The sequence below is a fragment of the Lepisosteus platostomus genome, chromosome 14 (genome assembly GCF_059453375.1).
Source record: "Lepisosteus platostomus isolate fLepPlt1 chromosome 14, fLepPlt1.hap1, whole genome shotgun sequence".
Lineage (NCBI taxonomy): Eukaryota > Metazoa > Chordata > Actinopteri > Semionotiformes > Lepisosteidae > Lepisosteus > Lepisosteus platostomus.
Genome location: NC_142624.1, coordinates 19174416 through 19198014, shown reverse-complemented (window position 1 = coordinate 19198014; position 23599 = coordinate 19174416). Strand labels below are relative to the sequence as shown.

The 23599-nt window shown below is 36.0% G+C and overlaps 1 protein-coding gene across 5 annotated transcripts in view; it reads left to right on the top strand.

The window, feature by feature from the left end:
* The window catches only part of col18a1b (collagen type XVIII alpha 1 chain b), a 147885-nt gene that overhangs the window by 83540 nt on the left and 40746 nt on the right, over positions 1–23599 (top strand). For all 5 annotated transcript variants that reach the window (XM_088607369.1, XM_088607367.1, XM_088607366.1 and 2 more), the window contains 9 exons: positions 2072–2613; positions 9050–9133; positions 12592–12639; positions 15499–15592; positions 18862–18915; positions 19483–19598; positions 20124–20150; positions 21533–21739; positions 23015–23041. In XM_088607369.1, the coding sequence (XP_088463495.1) occupies positions 2072–2613; positions 9050–9133; positions 12592–12639; positions 15499–15592; positions 18862–18915; positions 19483–19598; positions 20124–20150; positions 21533–21739; positions 23015–23041 (1199 nt within the window). The remainder of the gene's footprint in view (positions 1–2071; positions 2614–9049; positions 9134–12591; positions 12640–15498; positions 15593–18861; positions 18916–19482; positions 19599–20123; positions 20151–21532; positions 21740–23014; positions 23042–23599) is intronic.

Sequence of the window (23599 nt, the reverse complement as noted above, 5' to 3'; positions counted from 1 at the left end):
ATTAGTTAAGATGTCAAGTAGGATTATCAGGGGTATAGTGAACAGAAAAAAACTTGGATGTTTTTGGCGCAACTTGCTGAACTCCGTGGACACTCTAAGAACTCACAAGTATTTGTTTTACCCTTGTTCATTTATCTTAGCAGAAATACAGACATAGTTTTCCCTCATCTCCGGACTGAAAGGAAATAAGTACAGATATTTTAAGACAGCTGCATGTCTTATGGTTATGGGTTATAAGCAGATGTGCCTTTTGGGAAAATGTAATGTTTTCCTTGCCATGGTTGTTTTGATAAAACAGTAGTGTTCCAGCAATGTTTATTCGTGCCTTGGGTCTGGCTGCGATTTATGTCATCTTAATTTATGAAAGTTGTGACAGCTTTATTGAATTAAACTGCCCCCTGTAGTGTTCTTGTTCTGCAAGTCAAAGAAAATTAGTTACTGATTGTACAGTTTCTGTGGGCCTGTTAATTTGAAATGGAGCAATTTCTAATGTGTATAATGGTCCATCATCTCAAAGGATTTAATCCCAGTCAGATATAAAACAGGAAATGTTCTTTTTCTGGGTTTTCATGTGGCATTTGTTTTTTCTTTCTGAAGGGAAAGAGGCCAATTTGGCCATTATTTAAACACTGTGGTGTCTTGGATGCTAGATTTTGCCAGACAACAAGTTCAGACTTCTACTGTACTATATAAAGGATAAAGAATTTGTTTCTCAAAAGAAAATTCTATGTACCACAGCACTTGAATCCTCGTCTCACTGCTTGAGTGGCTTCAGGATCAGAGTGCTGAGAAGAACATTGCACTAACCTAGGCACTAACAAATGCAAACATTAAATATATAAGCATGAATTAAAGTGTATTCATCAAAACTTTCATTTGATGAACACTAACCTGTAACTAAGTCTAATGGTATTGTAACTTCTTTAAATATTTTTTTTAAAATAAATACTTTGTAAACTGGGCAGAGTTCAAAACACTTAACCAGAAATTGACTTTCAAAATACTGCATAAAAAAGAATACTTATAATAATAATAATAATAATAATAATAATAATTATTATTATTATTATTATTATTATTATTATTATTATTATTATTATTATCATCTTCATGCACTAGATCAGCTGAACATTGTTTATTACATATCCTAGTGGAAGGGTAATTCCAAAGCAGCTCAAAGAAAATAAATTAGTGTAGTACACAAACTGTCCTTTTATTTTACTTATAAATGACAATTTAGTGTAATTGCTTCTCCTATCAGATTTCTCTGTAATTCCATTTTTTACAATTATTTTAAACCAACCAGTGGGGATAGGATAGTTTTAACTTGTACCTCCCCAAGAAACAGTATGTTGGGACTTCTTAGAGATGCAAAACTGCTTAAATCATGTAGTGATTTATAATTTCATCCATCTCTTCATGCCTATTTCTGTCTTGGGTTTTTTTTATTTTTCTTATTTTCCATTTTTCCTTTTTTCTCTAACCCTTTTTTTGGCTTAATTGACTTGCAACCTACTGCATAACATTAGCTTACTTCTGTTTGGATGATAAATGTCTTTACTCAGTGGACATTAATTTCCTGTATTACCGCAGTTACATGAGAATGCTCACAGGTCAGATCTCAGTAACAGATCTGAATTATTTAACCATATTATACTAGAACATTTATGGTATTTGGTGTGCTTAACAGATAAATAAGAAACAGATAAATAAGAAATAATTCAAATTAACAGAAACCTTTTCATGGCTATATTGTTTCTCTGTCAAGTTACAAAAAAACTACTTTAAGTATTATTAGTAGACTTTACCCAAGCAAGAATTAAGTGAAAAGATTTCCTTATCTTTTTTACTGCCAGACCACCCAGAGTAGTGTCGATGCATCTTGTTCTCTAAGATACAGTTAGATGACTTACGTTCATGAAACATTTTAATGTACGTGGCCACGCCTTGAAAAACATGCTTAGAAAATCTGTTGAAAATTAATAGCAACAACTCACTAACAAATTCTTTGGCCTTTACATCAATCAGTGTAAATATTTCAGACTAATAGTTTGTGGTCTTTGTCTTGCAGGTGAAAGTGGCGTTACATTACTGCAACTCATTGGTGATCCTCCACCAGAACAAATCACCAAAATCTTTGGCCCTGACAATAGCCCTGGCTATGTCTTTGGTCCCGACTCCAACACTGGCCAGCTTGCAAGAGCACACTTGCCCAGTCCTTTTTATCGGGACTTTTCCCTCCTCTTTAACCTTCAGCCAACCTCCAAAAAGGCAGGTGTGATTTTCTCCATCACAGATGCCTCTCAGCAGATCATGTATGTGGGTGTCAAGTTGTCTGCAGTGCAAGGAGAAAAACAGAGGGTACAGTTTTACTACACTGAGCCTGGATCCCAAACCTCTTATGAGGCAGCTAGTTTCAGCGTGCCATCTCTTGCCAACCGCTGGACACGTTTTTCCATCAGTGTGAAAGATGATGAGGTAATGTTCTACAGCACGTGTGACTCCGATCCCATCCTGGTCCGATTTGAGCGTTCCCCTGATGAGATGGAACTGGAAGGTGGAGCAGGAGTCTTCGTAGGACAAGCTGGAGGAGCTGATCCAGACAGATTTTTGGTATGTTTTTTTTTCTTCATTTGTTCTATCACTTCAAACTCAAAGTTGCTGGTGTTGCAAAAGTTCCAAAATCATTGAGTCTCAATCTTCAAGCCCCCTTTCCAAATTTTAACATGTGCTTCAGGAATTCTACCCCTAAAATCAACTAGATAATGCAATTGTTGTGAAGTCAGAAAAGAAAGAAGCTTGAACCCTGGAATGAGTAAGACCATCCTCATTAAAATCTGCTAAAATTCCTTTATTGAAAAAAATGAAAGCAGAGAAAGATAAATCACCTGTAAGGAGTTTAGGATGATGATAATTACAAGATTGTGAATACCATGTTTTCTGGAACTTTTTGAGTATTTTAATCAAACACCAAGTCATAAATAATGACTTAATCAAGAAACCAAAATACAGTCTGAAAAGTGTAATACTAGTGCAAAGTAAATATTCATATGAAGAGGCCAGACAGCGATTTTCGATTGGATTACCAGAGAGTGTCCGATCACAAAACACAGGCATTTAAAAAATAAAATTTTAGAAACAAAATGGCTGCTACATATCTTTAACACAGAGCTGAAATTTATTATGTGGTTGCATTGCTTATGATGAGAATTCCAAAATTCTAGTATGCATTCCAAAGAGAGGTTGGGGAATTATAGATTGAAAAGGAGCATATCTTGAAAAGGTTCAAGTGAGAAAATGATAGTATGTAAATCTCAATGGATATGAAGCATTTTGACCAGGGCTTCAAACAGAGGTAGGCTGATATTTAACATTGCAAACTTTAATGTTCCCAACCATTTGACGCCATTGTTAAAGGTTTGGTATCTAAAATAATAATAAAACCTGATTTAAATCTGATCCTGTGTACAGTGAAAAAACAACATATTGGCAGTTGGCAATACATTGTCTGTAGCCGCATGTGAAGGAGGCAGAAAATGTTATCAGGTGTAAGACCCCTAATGCCTTGGTAACTGAGACTTAAGTAACAGTTTGTGGTCTTTTCTTGCAGAAAAACTGACTATAAAACCATAAATATGGTCTTTTAGCATGTTATAGCTAGGCATCCCGCTAAATAAAAGAGATGATATGATGCTTGCTGGATCTTATTTTTTCGAACCATTATAAATGAAAGGAATCCTTCAAACCTTTGTTAATGGCAGTGTCATTTCAAGTAGAAGAGGACCGCATTGAGGCTAATTGAGGTCTCAAATACAGCTGCCTTTGCAGGGAAAAGTTCAGGGAAATGAAATGATTAGAGAAACCTCAGACAACTACCCCAATAATACCAAGTTTCCAAACTGCAGAATTTAGAATGAAAAAAGTTGAAATATTTATCTGTGTGGCAGTAAAGCCTTTAGTGATTAGGTTAACTGCCTTTAAAGTAAAAAAAAATGCCTAGATTTACATGTGCTAAATTCAGCACAAACTCTAAGCAACAAATTCTTAGTAATTGTAATTATATTTCTGTAGTTGTGAAGCAAGTACTGTGAAATGAAGTCTTCGTCTTTAATGAAGTCATTGACTGCATCCCATAAAATTAATGTTGTCTACCAAGTTCCAGGAAAAGAAGCCTCTCCATTTGAGTTTGAAACTAAGTTTGTTTCCATCACTGTTATCATTCTGATGCTACCCATGTCATTATCAGTTCACCGTTATTATTTTGTTATGATTTATGTCAACTGATGGATTCTTGTTTGCTCTTCACTGTTTTTTATAATAGCTTACACTTATATAGCGCTTTTCTGGACACTACACTCAAAGCGCTTTACAGGTAATGGGAACTCCTCTCCACCACTACCAATGTGCAGCATCCACCTGGATGATGCGACAGCACCCATAGTGCGCCAGAACGCTCACCACACATCAGCTTTCAGTGGGGATGTGAGCAGAGTAATGAAGCTAATTCATAGATGGGGATTATTAGGAGGCTTAGTAAGGGCCAATGGGAAATTTGGCCAGGACGCCGGGGTTTCACCCCTAGTCTTTTTTTGTGAAATGCCCTGGGATTTGTAATGACCACAGAGAGTAAGTACCTTGGTTTTACATCTCATTCGAAGGACAGAGCCTTTTTTACAGTATAGTCTCCCCATCACTATACTGGGGCATGAGGACACACATAGACCTCAGGGTGAGCACCCCCTGCTGGCCCCACTAACACCTCTTCCAGCAGCAACCTTAGTTTTTCCCAGGAGGTCTTCCATCCAGGTAGTGACCAGACTCACACCTGTTTAGCTTCAGTGGGTTTCCAGGTGTGAGTTTCAGTACTACACGACTACAAAATGAGCGGTTATGGGGGCAGTTTTTATTTATTATAACTGTGGCTTGCTCGAAAACCCCCCACTTGCTGTCAAAAACGTAATTAAAGATAAATCTACTTTATTAAAATTATAGAAAAATGATGGAAACAAAGGTGGATTTTCTGGAGCAAGTTCAACAACATACGATTTTTGAAGCTACTGCACTGAAAATGAACTTTGTGATAAAAGAAGAAAATTCACTGCCCACTTATGTATCTTGGCAAAATTATTGGGAGTCAACCTGGTTATTTATTAGCTTTGGGTCTTAGCAATAATGAACATTTTACAGATTTTCCAAATGTTATATCATCATATGTGTTATTAATGTCAGATCCAATGCAGATAAATTCTGCATTGCAGATGTTTTACTCTAAATTATGTAGCTCTGACATTAAATTTAATCAAGAGAAGTATACTAGGTTTCTCTTCATTTACTTGATCTTTGTCTGGCAGAGGCAGCAGTATTAAAAGGTTCTTTTATCCCTGTCTAAACTAGTTCAGAATATGACAAATAGTAAATCTCCTGACATTGATGGCATACTTCCTGAATTATATCTGACTTTCTGGCCCGAATAAGAATCAAAGCTCTCTTTTATTTCACATGATAAGTACAGCTATTGAGGAAGGTTCTTTTCGGAGGTATGTTAATACTGATTTTACATCCCTATAATTGAAAAAAGACAAAGATCCCGCTCTTTGTGTAAGCTATTGTTCTGTCAGTGATTTCCTTGAATACCAAGATGTATGTTAATGTGCTTTCACACCAGCTTGAAGTCTGAATAAACAAATTAGTTTACCAGGCCAGACTGGCTTTGTCAGAGGGCAACTGGCATTTTATAACTTCCACATTATATATGCCGTAACTGGCTTGGTTACCTCTCCCCAAATTGTTCTTTCATTAGATGCAAAGATTTGATCAGCTTGAAAGTGAATAACTGTAGTCATTTCTAAGTCATATAGGATTAGGATCAGGTTTCAATTAATATTTTTACTTTTTATGTAATTATAGAAATAGTGCATAATACAGTATGTAGACCATTTTTACATTTTATATCCTAAGTAATGTTATTGATGAGCAACTAGTATTTTTTCCAGTTTGCTATTTCTAAGGGCACTTGTCAAGCAAGCCTATGTTGTTTATCTTGACTTTGGAACATCTTGATGGCTCATCAATTTACTACATCTACCCATTTTGCCATCAATAGTACTTAATAATGTATATCGCCCTAAACACAAAATATACAGTTATATGAAGATAATGGCTCCCACCCTCTGTCTCCTCTAATTAGTTTGATGATTTCAGAGTTCTATCGGGTTAGAAAATTAAGTTTGCCCATAAAAGAAGAGTTGTTTATTTAATTAAAAAACTGATTCAATACAAATGTGTCATTTTAAAAAGTCCTCCTTCCTGCAGCATCCTTACGCACATAAATGTCTTGGCTGTTATGATTCCTAATCCGCTACCATTAAAAGCACCAAAAAGAATGAGACTAAGGCCTTTTCTCCAGTAACCTGTTCAAGACTTGGTTCCTAATCAGTTAAATTATCTTCCATTGATTAGAAATACAAATGCTTTTGAGAGAAATGCAAATCCCACTGGGAAAATGCAAGTAATTGCTTTTGGTTAAACCCAAGGGAGCAATTTGCTCAGTTCACCTCCTGCTGTCAATCTGATGGGTCACCCACTTTGACCTCTGTTCTGAACATTAAAAACAGCCATTCTAAAGGCATCTAACCTCCGTTAAATAGTTTGGTACCAGTAAAACACAGAAAATATATATATTCTTTCTAATTATTTTATCAAACTAATAATGTGAGGAAGCAAACCCTCAGCCCTTTTCTTCAATGACACATCGTCTGCTAAAAATGGTAAAGGTTTCAGAATATCATTGACACTCTGAGTCATAGGGTAGAGTTTCTGTGGGAAATTTCAGGCCTCTTGTCTTGCAGCACTATGATAAAAATACCAGATACCCTCTTGTCAGAGCTTCTGTTCTCACGGCTGTTTTTCCAACACTTTTTTACCTAAAGGCATTCTGAAGCCCCACATAGCAGTCTTTCATTCTTGTCACATGTCCTCCACCCTTTTCACTTATGGGTCAGGCTTGACAGGAGCATATCTGGTGATTTAGGCTGAAGCACCTTTACCAGCTGTGAAGACGTGTAGGTCATACTGAGGCTTATTTATGATTCAGATAGAGTGTTCAGACAACTTTGAAATGTCATCTAGTATTTGATACAAATAGCTTGGTTGCATTGACTAAACTATGCATTGGATATTTAATGCAATTTACAATAACTCTTTCTCACAAGACCTTTTGATTTATTTTTGTTTCTCTTGATAAGGTTAATTAACATTTTTTAATTCACTGATTCCTTAATAAATAACGCATATTTGTTTTTGATGTATCACATGCCCATACAGGTGGAAGATGCTAATTTAGCATTTTATTGGTTATATAATATTGCGGGTGGAATTGTGGGTAAAGGGCAATATCTGCCACAAAAGAGCAGTTTTGCATATTTATCTGAAAGTGATTAATTTTAAGACATTAATTTCTCAGATGTTTGGGGCCCTATTATATTTTGATATTTGTATAAAGCCACGCTGAGTTCTCTAAAAGCTAGCCATTAGCTCGCTTAAAAGTGGAGCACATAAAAATGCCTTGGATTCAGTTGAACTTTATCTGGTTTAGAAGAATGTGTCTTGACTGATGTCTGTCTGTGGCGTCTTGAATGCCTGTCTGATAATAAGTCTGCCTCTATTTAGGTATGGGATGCTATCCCAAGGTGACAGTGGAACATTGAGCTGCATGAATAAAGAGGTTTGCATTATATTTAGAGGGGTACAGTGTGTGTCAGTTTAACTCAAATGTAGGAATTAGGTCAAAGTTTTCTTTAGGATTTAAGGGAGCATATCGATTCTAAATTTTGTACATAGACTTGTGCCATGCACGCATAGATTATGTACCTGTTACTGTACATTGCTTTGTATTGACTTAGTTTATGAATCATATGAATCAAATAATCCGCAGTTGCCTTTAACTCGGTCCATTATGCTACATTGCTTTTGACCATATCTTTAGTGAAAAGGCCAAGTCTTCTTTATCCTTTCAGTTATTTAACATTTGCAAAGGGATTCATTCTTTTTTAAAATAGACATTCAAAGGACTCTTAATATGCATTCAGCAGTTTGCAATAGATGGTTAGCAGAAGGAGAAATGTAGAACTCGTCTGAGAATTTTCTTCAATTTAGGTTAAAGTGAATTGTGTGGGTTTCATCTGCAAAAGGGCTTTTCATTTCAAATATGCACTAGATTGTCATTTAGTCTTCACTGTTAGATACAATGAGCATTAAGACACACAAAGATTCAATTAAGTAATGATAAAGACCCATTCACAATGAATGGAACACACTGTTGTGAACTCAGCTCAGAGTATGTAAGGGACAGAAGGGTCATGTCTGTTTTAAGACTCAGATTCCTGCTCCTACCAATTCAAGAGTCTACACGAAGCTGGAATTTGTGTTTAAATAATTGAAAGAGCCCCTTGTTTTGACTGTCTATTATAACAGAACTGAACTTTAATAGAACAGAACTCTTTTTACCAAGACAACTTGCAAATAATGCCAGTGAAATCTTGCAGTAGTTATTACTGTTGATCACTTACTTTACAAGATCATACAGGTCTTCTCCTGTTTTCTGTTCTGCGAAGACCAGAAGGAAGGTTTTAATAAGATGCATTTCCTAAAGAAAAGAAATGAAAAGGCCTTGAGATTGTGTAACACAATATGTACCTTTTGTAAATGAAAGCAAGCTACAACCAGTGGGCATCTTAAATTATTTACATGAACTGCAATTAAATTCATTTATTTCAGTGGTTGTTTAAATTATGGTTTCTCTGTCTTTACACGTTACTGGATTATGAGAGTTGTTTTTAGGTAAGTTTAATTCTTTGGCATCACCAAAATAATGTATTGTATTCTAATTTATATACTGTATATTGCATTTACTAGTATAGACCCTGACATAAGACTTGCTGCTTTTCTATTGTCTATATAGATCAGTTTCTAGTACTTAGGTTTTCATGCAGTGATTATTCCAAATACTCACAACCAGGTTCATCATACAGCTGTTTCCATTTGTTTTAAGGGTGTAATTGCGGAGCTGAAGGTGATTGGGGATCCCCGTGCTGCTGAACGACTTTGTGAAGAAGAGGAAGATGACTCTGATGCAGTAAGTGATGAATTGGGATATATTTTGTAAATGTGACTCAGCACCTTTTTAACACTACCTTTGTGTACCAAACATAATGACCACGACTAAGAATCAAAGTAACATTGGCATAGTTTCTCATGCATAAATTAAAACATCTGATATTTATTGACAAGCACGTGTAATTTCTTTGACCATCCTTAGTTTACAATGCAAAATACTGATACAGCTTCTAACAAGTAATTTTAAAGTCTCAACATACTCATTTAAGCAGTTTGTCCTAAATGCATCTTGACCATTTGCTTTACAGTTTCAATTGGATTTCTGGAGCGACGCTAAAGCCGTAGCTATCGTTCCGGGTTGGGGAGAAAATGTGAAAATACTTGTCATGTATTTTAAAAATTAGAAAGTATATTATGATTAATATTGGTATATTAAGAAATACTTTGATCATATATAAATGCTACAAGTTTTGGCATTTACTACTGTGTAAATGTACAGCATTGTTAAACTGCAACCCTTTCATACATTCTAAAAATAACAATGGTTTTTACAAGTAGAACCATTAACAAAAATGAGTCATTAGTTAAAAAGTCAGGTTATTTGAATCACTGTTTAAATAACCGACTTAAGATTAAATACAAACACTAATGTCAAGTTTAGTTTGTGCAAATATATATATAGTATGCACTCATGTGTAACTTTGTTCTCAACTGAACGGATATTTCTGCATTTTTTAAACTTTACGATGTTGTTATGTATATATAATACAGTATATATAAGGTAATGTTAGTGTATACATTTTTATATTGCAATCATATTTAAATGGTTATGATGTCAAGACATATAAGTATGATTTTGAGTTGTCCATTATTATAGTAGAATTAAAGGTGTAATAAGTATCAAAATTAAGCTACAATAATTGATTTGTGAATTAAAGAAATTAGCTTAAAACTTTGCTTTCATCACTAGCACTGTGCTGTTTTTATGCACATACTAGTGATATCCATTAAATAAAGCAGCATGTACAGTAGATGTACAGTATATACTGTAACAATGTCATGTATACTGTATATACTGATGGAAAAAGAAACGCAACACCTCCACACTCTGGCCCTCCCGTCTGCGTGGAACAGGCTGAAGAGTGACTCATCCGTGAAGAGGACCTGATCCACTGCTGACGAGTCCATTGCAGCCTCTGTCTGGCCCAAGTCAGGTCCCCTGAACAGGTCCCCTTGCTCTAAGGCCAGCAGCATGGAACCTCACTGTCCTGTCACTAATGTGGGCATTGTGTTTACTGGCAGTTTCAGCAGCAGTACGGGTGGCAGATCTGGAACGATCTCTCAGATGGACCAGTCTGATGGTGTGGTCACTCGAGGGTGACTGTATCTTGGACAGTCATCTGTCTTTCTGGTTTCCTGAAACCTTCTCTGCAGTCGGGACACAGTGGAGCAGCTTACTCCATAGTGTCTGGCAACGCTGGCACATGACATGCCTGGCTGCAGCATGCCAATGGCCCTTTCCCTTGCTTCTGGTGACATTCGAGGCATTATGGAATGCACAGAAAGCTGACTAAGTGTGGCCTTTTTCTTGCAGTGACCTAAGTTTTGAATTAAGGCCTTTTTAAAGGTTACCTGATCAGGCATTGTTCCACCTGGACCTCGTTGGGTAAAAGTGCACCTAACGAGCTTTCGTGTGATTGGCAAATTGCAATGCCTCGTTGCACAAGCTGTATTGCTGGTCAGAGGGCTTAAAACAAATTGACAACTTTTTGTGGAAGTACATAAGCTATAACTATAGTATTCTCATTCCAGAAAATGTTGCGTTTCTTTTTTCCCTCAGTATATATTTAAGTATTGAACAATAACATAAACCTTTTTTCATAAATATTTTGTGTTTATAAAAATCTAAAACTAATTTACATTGTCCTTAATTAGTAACTATTCATATGCTCATAAGCAAGGAAATTTAAACTAATCTTTATTTTTCAGAAAAAGAAAAAAAACTACTGCAATGTCACAGATAATACCAATTGTGCTCCATGTTTCACTGGATGATGATACTACTTGCTGACCTGCAGCTTTGCAGTGTCTCCATTTTATCACTAGTAATATGTTTACGGCAATGAAAATACTTTTTTTTTCTGGTGATCCTTTAAGCTAAACAAACAGCTGTAGGTTTCACTTCCAATTTATTTGCCAGTCCTGTTATATGACTTCCGTTAGTGTTTGACAGTAGTACATTTTTGGCAGAAACTAAGGGGTTACTAGATGAACAGGTCAGGAACACTTAAACAGTGTAAACTCATGCTTGGCAGTCAGAGATATGTTATTTGTTATTTTTTTATAATTTACTGCTAAAGTACTCCTGTATAATTATTATCTGGGAATACTGTTTATCACCGGAGATATGGAAGAGATTTGTCTTCTCAATGTCTTCTTTGAGGATAGAATATTAAGTCTTTATCTAAAGATGAAAGTACCATATATACATAAAATATAAAATAGTAAAAGTACCATATATACATTCTCATGCTAAATAATATATTACAGTCAAATTATCTGTAAAAGTTACCTTTATAATAAAAAAACAATAGAAGCAGCAGAGAAGAAAAAGCATTTAGATGGACTCTTTCAAAGATTTTTGATTACATGTGGGTGCGCACAGATATAGGACTTTAGATTCTTTCTGTTACACGTGTGCAGAAAAACGTCTCATCTTCAAACCTTTTTTCCTTCATAACTGTTGATTCAATGAAATATAATATGAACCTTAGATTAAAAGGCAGTTTCTGAAGCTGTAGAACATTCAATTAAGTGAAACCTTATAAAAAACAGTATGCTCCTTATTTTTTATGTGTGACAGTTTTACAGTCTATGGGGAATACCCATAGGCTTCTCAAAGAAAATTTGACTGTCCTTAAATTAGTATTTAACCTGTACATAGTAGAGTTATTAATATTCTCCAGATCAATTAAATAGTCTTATTCTGGATATTTCTTAGTGGATATCAACCACAAAATTAGGTAAAATATTATAATAGCACAATTGTAATGTACATTCTGATTAGTATTGATAGAATCCTTAAACGCAGGTTACTTTTTTAGTCTGTCCAAAAAAAGCTTTGATGGTCGCTAGTTTAATTTACACGAAAATCATTTAAGAATTACTTCACAGTCTCTACTCTCCCGTAATCCTAATCTGACAAACGTACTTCTCAGTACTGTGATAGTGAAACTGACAGTTTGATTTATTACAGTAGCTTCAGACTAGCATTTGAAACACAAATCTCCTCACAGCTACAGTAGGTGCAGTGAACCAATGAGCAACTGCAAAGGTGATGTTGGGGTGGAGAGAAGGATGCAAAATGAAGAACACAGAAGATGCTGTTTGTTACCTGAACATTGTGCATGATTAGAGCGTTCGCTCTTGAACCCTGAGCATCAGTTATAGACAACAACAAAACATTTATTTTGACAGGTCTCTGGTGACTTTGGAAGTGGCAGTGATGTGACACCAACAGAAACGGTAAGGTTTTTCATACAGTTTCCTTGTATGTCTTTTTTTTGTTTTAAGTTACCAAGCCCTGAGTAATGCACATTCCTGGGACTACTCTATGAGACGTGTTATGTTAATATCACTTATACTCACTGTAGTCTAAACTCATCAAAAGCGTCACTGAAGTATTTAGACAAATACGTGATCTCGTATTGAAATTAAGATGCTTCTCATGAGAGCTTTTGTGAAGCTGAGCCGCCTAACTGAATCTGTTCATCATTGAGGGTGTTATTTTCTGTTTGAAGGGGGCTTCCATAAATATAAAAATGAGAAGAAAATTAACACTTCATTCATTGGAGCTTTACTTCTTGTAGATGTAATTCCATCAGCATTGCATTTCAGATCAAATACCTACTCATTATGCCCTGTAGACAAAAACGGACTGTAAAACAACAAATACTGACTGTAGTTATCAATTAACTAGAGACAAGATGCACAATATAACGATCTGTGTATGTGATCCATTATAAAAAACAGGTGTCACCTTTAACTACAGTTCACTTCTGTAATCCTCCAGTTTAAAGCTTTGTGAGTATTTTCAATTTATTATTTAGCTGTTTTATCCATTATTACCAAACATTTATATTGCTCTGATTTATTTAGTTGTGGTGGCTAGGTATTGTCCTGTTGACCTTCTACAGTATTAAAGCCAGTCTTTGGATGTTCTATTCATTTCTTCAAATTTAGCAATATGGAGGTTTTTTTTCTTTCAAATTTAAAATCTGCAGTGGAAATTTTGTTTTTTTGTGTCACTTTTTTTTTGCCCAAAACTGTTTAATTTCTTGATTCTTGATTTATATTTGTCCTTTTTGCTATACCTTTAATTTTTACAGTCATTTTGAAGGGTATAAATTCAAATTATAATCCAAGGATTGGACCTAAAGTATACAGAATAATAAAAGAAACAAAAGCAAACAGTAAGAAAATGTTTCATGCATTTTGGTTTTAACACTTCCCTATCTGATCTTCTTACTGATGCACTTTTAGAATGGATGTACAGTTTTAGAAAGGAGTGCACCCTACAGAGAGCATTTATGGAAAAAACGTGAAAGAAAACTTAAAATTCCTAAGATTGTGAGTGAAAATGTGCTGTTTGCAAAGGTGTTGGGAATAAATGCTGTCTTATTCTACATGATATGTGAAGGTTTAAAAAACAATATGGAGTCAAACATTGAAAGTGTTAAAACTGCTCTTACTTCATAAGTGTTTGCTGCTGTGAACAGGTTTCCAGCTTGCTCTTGCACTGAACAGATGGTCAGTGATGGTCAGTGATTACTAGAACGCGGAATCAATGTTTTGTTTCAGATTCTTGATTTTAAACGCATGACATCCATCTCATGGCAGCTTTGGTAGGAGGTTTGTTACGCATACCTCACTGAGATTCATTTAATTTTCACTTCCCACACTGGAACATTTATTACATATTTAATTCGTCCATAACTACTTTGCCCACACATGCCAACTGTAACTGCATTCACAGTAGACCCAGGACCCAAGTGTTTATTCTTCATCCCTTTTCACTGCATTTCTATGACCAAACTTATTGGAAAATGGTGTCTTATGAGACCATTCATACTACAGAGTGCCTTGTACAGTATGTGGCTTAGCTTCTCTTACTATCTTATTACTAAAACCCTGTATATAGGCTTTGGCTTTATCGATCAAGGCTCCTCAGAAAAATGTCAAAAGAAGGAAAAGGAAATGATAATAGCAAGGTTTGTACATCCTGTCATCTTTACCTGTATACATTGTCAGCTATGCTTTTATCAGCTGAACAGGTATAGTTTCAGACTGTTTCTTGGTCATCACATACTCTATGAAAACATAGCCTGAATATAGCCATTGGACATTCCGGCTACATTATGCTTTAGTTACAGCAGAGGTTGATCCTTTCTCTTAGGAAACAGCATCGTCAGCAGGAAATATTACTATGTTGAGAGTTCACTGATAATGATTTTTACCAAAGTGTCTCCTGGAGAATGGCAATAGCAGTTCCTTGACAGCCACCCTGCATTGCACCTATTATTAGCTTCAGAGCCCACTGAAGCCTGCATTCTTTGCATAGATTCACTGCCGCTAGCCCCATAATCTGTTGCCAGCTTCAACAGTCAGGTCAAAAATAAATGGTGTTCTATCATGGAAGGCATGCCTATCGCTGTCACAGTGTATTCAATCTTTTTGTCCAGACTGATATTGAAAGATAGGGCCTTAACATGAAACTTGGTATTCAATTACAATGTAGGGCCATGTTTAGCAAAAAAGCAACATACTAGATCCTAACTGTGGACCTTGCAAAGGGTAGGTTTCCTTTTATTGGAAATTAAGGTACAAATTACACATCCAGTCATAGACAACTAAACATCTTTTTCCCATTTTTGATACATTCTTCTCTTAATGCACAGATATTTTTACAAGAGAGAGACCAAGAGACATCAAGGAAGAACGTGCGTGGTTGGAGGGGGGGCTAGAGATTACAAATTCTCACTTTCTCCCTAATGAGCATTTTTGGAGATGGAGCTGCAAGGATGTCTGAATTGTGCAATTAAGATAACAAGAAAGATTGAAAATGATAGAAGGCTGTTTATTTTTTCAAGGATCTCATCCTGCTATTTCTAGGAAGGGTATCAGCTTCAACAACATAGCCAGGTAGCTTATTCCATACTCCCTTTACCCTTTGTGCAAGTGCTTGAATCAGGTGACGGACAAACAGCAAAGACATAAATGTCCTGTCACAGTTAGACATGCAGGAGCTTGAACATTCTGGATTATAAATGATGAATGAGAGTTCAGACTCTCTGTAAGTCTCTGATTTATCCCCTCTCTTTTTAGACAACACCTCCATCTATGCGGCCAATACAACAGCCCCCAGTGATGTCCCAAGTCCACACTCCTGTTCGTGTTAAAACCAATGAAACAAACAATCGTGAGTATTCACAATTAATGTTTTTCTCTTCTTTCTTGTTTTGGGTTTTCTCCTTAATTTTTCTTTTGCACAGCCTTTAAGTCTTATTGCTAAGGCTATACTGGTCATGTGTTTACTATTAGATTCTTGTAGTACCCTTTTGCTGTATATGTACAACAATTATGGTGCAGCTTGTGCTGTGGATATGAGATTTTGTGTGTCATTCTTTTTACCCTTCATGTTTCAGAGTAATTAATCAGGCAAGCTTCAGAAATGGTTTATACTTATGATTGCTACACTTCAATTATTTATTTCCCTTAATACTAATGGTTATTAATTTTCAGAAGAATTGAAACACCAGAGATCTTATCTAAGTGTATCATACACACAACAGTATTGACAATATTAAGTATAACATAATCGTATAACAATATTAAATACAAACAGCAGTCAGAGTTTCCCTTGCTGGAACTCATAATCACATTGAGACGATCCTGTCATCCACCGGCACAAAGTCCAGCTGTATGGCTCCCAGCCAGGAACTTGTGAGTATCCCCACACCTGCCGGGGGCCTCTCGTGTGGGAAAGCGGCAGAGTAGGAGGGAGACCACCCCCCGACTGAGAAATCTGCTTCCAGAGCCAGTGCTGTGCTTAGAGAGGGAAGACCGACTGTAGCTAGTCGGTGCTTTTCAACCTCGTGTACCAGCTCTAGCCCCTTCCCCACCAGTAGAGTGATGTTGCACATCTCCATACCCTAAGAGCCAGTTCCCACTGCCACATCCAGATTCGTCCCACTAATGCCCTTTACCTGACTGGTATTGCACCTGACACCCTTGTGTTTGGGGAGCCTATATGACGGGTCCACGTAGCCATTTTGGCCTAAGCCTGGCTGGGTTATGTGGGTAGCCTGGCCACAAGGTGCATACTGGCAAACATAACTCCCAGGCCTGGTTCTTTCAGTTTTTAATGTAACCATCATAGGAGTATAGTTTTGATCGTTCTTTATCTGGCCTCTCACCTTAGATGAATTTGTCAGGATAACCCTATTAGGAGCGCAAATCTCCCAACAACATAGTTCTAAGCTCCCTGAGGCACAGAAACCACTCCATCACAACACGGTCACAAGGGACTTAGGCTATTTCTATGACTTGTAATGTTATGGAAATGATAACTGGAACGAAACAGAGTTGAGCAATACAAGCAGAGCATTATGGTGTAGCATGTATACTGTACTACCATGTTATAGAATAGTTGTAAGCTTTTGAGAGTGTTTTTCTAAAGAAAGTATAATTTTCTGAAAACTTAATTGATTACAGTACTGATAAAGAATGAATGCTTAATTTGGGGTAATGCATTTTGAGGAATATGACAGCTATCTAAATTAAAACCACTGCTGCTTTTAATTTATATAAATGAAATTTATGTCCTGACATGGCTAGTAAACTAGACAAGTGCACAGATGATAGTAAAAAGGGAGAATTATCAAACACTGTAGAAGCTGCAAATCAAATTCAAAAAGACATTTAAAGAAAAGACAGTTCAACACCTGGCAAATATTTAATGTAGGCAAGTGCAGAGCGTTGCATGCAGATAACAAAAACATAAACTTTAAATATATGATGGGAAACACATTGAGTTTTATAATCTGCTTAATAATAAACTTTATTTTATATAGCACCTTTCATGGTGTATTATCTCAATGCACTTTACACTAATATAATCAAACTAAAGAGAAAAATATACACAAATTATGTTTATGTTGACATATCATCTACAGTACATCATCTTGACTGTTGGAGGAAGCAATAAAAATGAAAACATTGTTGGGATGCATTGTGTTATGGGGCTGTTATTTGTTAAATTCAAAGCAATTGATGTATTCCAATTTTAGAATTCAGTAGTAAGACCTCATTCAGAAATTCGCCTACAATTTTGACCATCATGTTCCGAACAGTTATTGCTGCTTTGGAATCAGTGAATCAGAAGAATAATTACATACATTTCTGGGCTTAAGGGAAATGCCTACTCTTGACATGCTAATAGAATCCAATCTTTTCAGTCTTCATGAGAGAGGACTTCAGGGGGATGCATTGTCTGTTCTGAAGACTAAGAAACAGCTTTGAAAATAAAATCAAAACTAGACATACCTTTTAACATAATGGGTTGTGGGAGTCTAGAACAAGCTACCTGGACATGATTTCAAAGATGGTAACCTGACTTTCCAGAAACAGCTGAATAAGAACCTCAGACCAATTTGTTGTCAGCAATCAACTGTGCTAGGAGGGAATTGTTCTTGTGCTGTTGTGTTTCCACTTTGAAGTACACTACTGTTAATGAGCTGTTATATGCTGAATGGGCTAATAGCTCCCTCATGTGGGTAAATGTAAAATTGCAGCTTTTATGTAAAATAAGCAGCTTTTTGATGTAACGTAAAGTAAGTGCTTTTAAAAAGAAATACTTTTCCCAGTCTTTTTACCTCAAATTTCACTTAACAAAGGGACCAGAAAGGACCCTGAAAACATTGCTTACTTTTAGAAGTGATACTCATTTTCTTACCTCTCATTAAATATCTAATTTCTCAAATTAGCTATGTGCTCAGGACATTGCTAACATAGCCCCCAACCTTGCAAATGTTGTCATCTTGGTTTAAGGACTATGGATAATACCAGAGATGGTTTCACACAATTAAATGAATGATAATGGAAAATGTCCTCTATCTAATCATCCACATGTAAATCTGCTGAGGGAACCCTTACCTTCATACAGTATCCTAGTACAATAATACTGAATAACCTGAACATCTAATTCATATTGTCACTTCCTTTACTATACTGTATTACTGAAATAAGCATTTAAAGAGGTTGTTCTTCTTCAATTCTGTAGTGCAGAGGTACAGTATGTATGTTATTTTCCGCCCTAAATCAGGATTTGACTTGGGATTTTTAGGTACATCCATCTATAGTCTTCCAAGAACTGGTGTTCAAGATACAGTACACAACATATACTGTAATGAAATGGAAAAAAACATGCATCTTTGGCCATTGCTGAGTTTAATAAAGCAGTTATGCTGTAAAATAATAAATGTGGGGTACAAGTCTCAGGACATTTACATTATTCCACTGTGAGAATTCTCTGTAGAAAACTGTTCATATTAATGGTTCCTGTTTTTCCCTGAGGTCCCGTGTTTTGTTTGAAAGCAGCTTACTTGTTAGTAATAAACAATGACTATGTTTAAAAGTAAGATTGGGCATAGACAACAGATCTAATTAATCCTTAATTTTCTTACCCAGGAGTAGAAACATCTCCCTATGTGGAGTCCAAGCCAGGTGCACCAGGTCCACAAGGTAAATTTCATATTTGAGCTCTAACTAATAATTGCTTGTATTTTTACAGTCTAAGCAGTTTTGTAAAGAAATTGCTGGGAATTAATTGGCATTCACACAACTTTAGTACTCAATCTAATTTAATAAAAGAAGTCCTGAGCTTTGCATGGATAATAATTATGAATTTTGTATTTTATTGTGAGCTTGAAAAAAATAGAGGCCAAGAGAAGTGCATTGATGTAGTTTAGTACAGCCTTTTCATTTTTATTTAATTAGTTTTAGTAAGTGTCTGATTGGAGCTGATGGATCCTACCATGCTAAATTCTAGTTTATTTAGTGTAGACATTTAGCATACTTGTGACGCTGAAGCACTGGAGTGACTGTACACATGAAAAATCTGAGATACTGATGTAGAACTGAAGAACGTCTGCTCTCCTATGTCCTTAAACATATGTTTGAAACTGGTGCCGTGTTCCAGAATAGACTGTGTAATTTGGGGAAATGAGGTTTTTAGCCTAGGTTACTTGATAGTTCTAGGTGTAGGTAACATGGATTAAAGACTATGGAAATCACATTGTTCTGTTATAGGCCCAGCTGGTTCAAAAGGAGAAAAAGGAGAAAAGGGCAGTCAAGGTGAGAGGGGTCCTGGTGGTCCAAAAGGAGACAGTGGAACTGGATCAGCGGGAAAGCTCCGTGGAGAAAAGGTATTGCTTTTTTTCCAGATCCACTTACATAGCAATTGAATTGTGTGAGGCACCTAGAAGTAGCATTTACACCAGAGTAGAATTTAGCTTCTTTTGCTAGGCTTCTATAAAATCACAGAAAGCTATATTGAATTAGCTAATTTGACACAGATCTTTACTGCTTCCTTGAAGGAAGAACAACTACCAGATTATTTATTAATGCATCAAAGAATTGCTATGTTTGAGTTGGAAGGTGACTGTGCTTTTGTCTGTGACTACTTTTCTTCTAGTTGAGCAGTGGATCTGTCAGGTTTACCAACAAGCCATTGTCAATATTTCTGAAGGGTTTTGGACTGGTCTAGCTGTGATATCCTTAAAATTCCACTGCTCTATGTCCAGTGTAATTCACTCTTTACCATCGAAGCCTTACTAGTACAAGGTCTAAAGTGTACATACAGCTTAAACAGCAGACCTGGAGCTGGTTTTCATATTTATGTATGTTTATGTATCCATTACCTAACAACACCTCTATTTTGGCTTTTTTAGGGTGAATCGGGAGAAAAGGGCACCAAGGTTTGTTTTTTATTTACATTTCTTTTGATATTTTCACTGGCTTTAAGGGAAGGGGGGGAGTTGAATTTTGTTTTAGGAAGCCAGGCTGATTTTATATGGTTTTAGAATTTTCTCTCATTTAACTTTCTGTGCAATAAGGGAAAGGTGTTTTAACAAAAGGGGAAAATTGCTCTACAGAGGTTTTCAATTTTAGTGCTTTAAAAACAGAGAATAAGAAACCACCAAATTCGAAGAATACTTCCAACAAATTAAAGATTATGAAAACATTTTTAGAAATAAAAATAAGTAACGGAGAACGTCGGATTAAATATACTGAACATCAAAATGACCTTATGAATCAATTTATACATGTATTTCTTTTGATAAAAAATGTATATTGATTATGGTTACTGACTAAATAGCTTTTCACCTCATTTGATGATTTTGATCTATAGTGATACTCGTGATATACTTGAGTGACTTGAGTGTTGCATAAACATTAAATCACCTCATTAGTTAGAGTTGTAGACTACCCTGATATATGTGTGGCAAGTGTGGCACAGGCTTGCAGGAGAATAAGCTGTTTCTGTACAACAGCTCAGTGGGAGGGTTTTAAGGTAACAGGTCCTTGATAAACAATGAAGATCTTTATTAAGATTGATTTTAAGTAGGCTCTGAGAATTATAGGCTGTATTAAATTCTTTTCAACTATGAAGAGTTTAGCCTTCACTTGTTAATGTCTTGGGATCTTACTTACCTTCCTGTGGGTTCATCCCTACATACATGTAACAATTCATGCCCTCCTGCTGTTCGTATATGAGTGGCTGTCTTGCAAGATGAGAGTGCGACAGTAATGCTTGCGGCAGTGGCCACACACACTCCTAGCCTTTGACATTTACAATACCCCTGTTGATCAAATCAGTTAATCAAACATTAATCAGCACAGTGAATTAACCTATGTTGTGTTTAGTAAATAAAATATCGGTGTACCTGCTACATAAAATTGTTATTGTAATTTCCCTTATAATAACCATTCCAATTTCCACTTTGTTGCATTGTAAGTTATTGTTTTTTGATGCTCTGTACACATATGATAAAAACAAAAATATGAACAATTAATTAGCTCTTTTTTGGCAGTTTTCAAGGTTTGTGTTTTTGTCTTAAGCATACAGTATGTATCGTTTAAATGTTTTTTAAATTTTCAGATTAATAGAACTCAGTAATCCTTTGCATATTTTGTTTTTAAGTTTTTTAAGCTACATTTTGAAGCTTGTTGTTGAACTCCAAGGTATGGAACCACTAACACAATATGTGGTTTTACGGTCTGTCATAAACAGATTGTTGCTTTTCCCCCAGATGATGCTGTTGTGGATGCTAACTCGGTTTCTTGTCTTGTCACCAAGGGAAGTGCTGGCTTTGGATACCCTGGAGTGAAGGGGGATCCTGGTCCCCCTGGTCCTCCTGGGCCCCCAGGACCCCCCGGCCCTGCGGCAGAGGTGCTGAAGCGTGGAGACGGTTCAGTGGTGCAGCAGGTAGTGGGAGCAAAGGGTCCCCCTGGCCCCCCTGGACCCCTAGGGCCACAAGGACCACCAGGAGCAGATGGAGAGCCTGTGAGTCTGAAATTCCACTTTCATTAATCTGTGTACTTGTAATACCAAGCACTCAGAGCCAGGGCATGTATTGGGCTTTTTCACTAAGTTGCTTGTACAGCCACACATTTGATCCTAAAAGAGATTCCCTCGGCGAAATATCTGAGCGTTATAATGTATTTGAAATGATAAAAGATTTCCACTGAAAAAAAATTGTACAAACTCAATCCTCCCTCCTCTTACCTTTCCATGACAAATTAATTCCTAATTCTCAAGCTGTTACAATTATACTGGATGATTGTCAGTTATTAGTTATGGTCATGGTGCATCTGTAATGTGGAGTAGTAATTAGGGCCCTGGTTCCAGTCCATTGCTGATGTACCCTAGGACAGGCTACTCTGCCCATAGTGTTCTAGTAAGCCCTGCTAATAATGACTTACAGAAATTAGAATTACCAATTTTCTACATGCACATTTTGATATTAATTTATACATTAATATCAACATGTGCATGTAGGAAATTGGTCATTCTACTTGGTCATTTTGGATAAACAGCCAAATGGACTATTTCATTTTTCACAACTTAAAAAATAGTCTCAAAATCATAAATAAAGGCAAACTGAAGCACGTATACCATTTCATCATATTTTATTAATGGACAGTTGTTTTTATTTTCACTGTACAATGCCTGTCATTAAGCTCTGAGAATTGTTAAAAAAAATCTTAGGGTCACATAATGGTTGTGTGTTCTTTCTGTTGTTAGTTAAATGAATGTAAATTACTTGCAATTTTACTTGGGATCCATTAATTTGAAATAATGTTAGGGTCATTGATGGCATGTTTCATACTGATTTAAACACTTTAGGTGGAAGAAAAGTTCAGCTTAATATTACCCATCCAAGGTGTAAAAGAGGTAGAATGCAGTGCTGAATAGTAAATAGGTCTCTAAACACCAGACCAGTGGGTCTTGTGTTTAAATCTCAGGTGAGATTTTAATGCTCTTGAGCAAAATAAGCATGATTTATTCTCAATTTACTTACCTGGTTAAACAAAAAAGTAAAACATATAATTTTACAAAATGTCCTGATTTTAAAAATGCATATTTTAAGTTCATTCTTCTGCTTCTTTCTTTCTTGGTAAAAAAACAAGCGAAAAGATCTGAACATTTGTATTTGTTAATAATGTCTCAGAAGTTTACAGTTCTGTACAGCAGAAAAGCATTTTTCCTATATTTGTGAAATGTTAGTTATAACAAATATACATTCATAAACTTAAAAGACCATTGTTTTTCCCACAGGGTGATCCAGGTGAAGATGGTAAACCAGTAAGTCTCTTTCAATTTTTTCACTTCTATTTACAAGATTTACAAAAGCAAGAAGGTTGCTGGTACATCCTTCTCATGGCTTTGGTGTAAATGAATTGCACTTTCTGGGTTGTTGCTGGATTCCTTAATCAAAAATGTTTATCATCTACCATTCAGAGAAAAAGCTTTTAAGATTTTCAATAAGTCAATAAAGCAAGCAAGTCATGCGCTTTAAGAAGACATACACCTTTTCCCTGGATACGCACTACTTGACATGGTAAAATTTTCAAGTTAATGAGAGTTTGTTACATCTGTAAAGAGAAAGTAGTGCAGCAAGTTCCTTCAGAGGATAGATAGTGCAGAGTAAACTTAATGCTTGACTACTAGCATTACCTTTCATGCACTTTGTTCTCATGCAGTTGTTGCAATTTATACGTATAATCTTGAAAATGATGAACAATCTCTATAGTAACCATGTCATGGAACCACCCAAGTGATTTTATTATATTTATTATTTACTGTGTATTTTATTATATGTTTAATTACTGAATTGTATAGTGTAAGGTAAGAAATGTACAG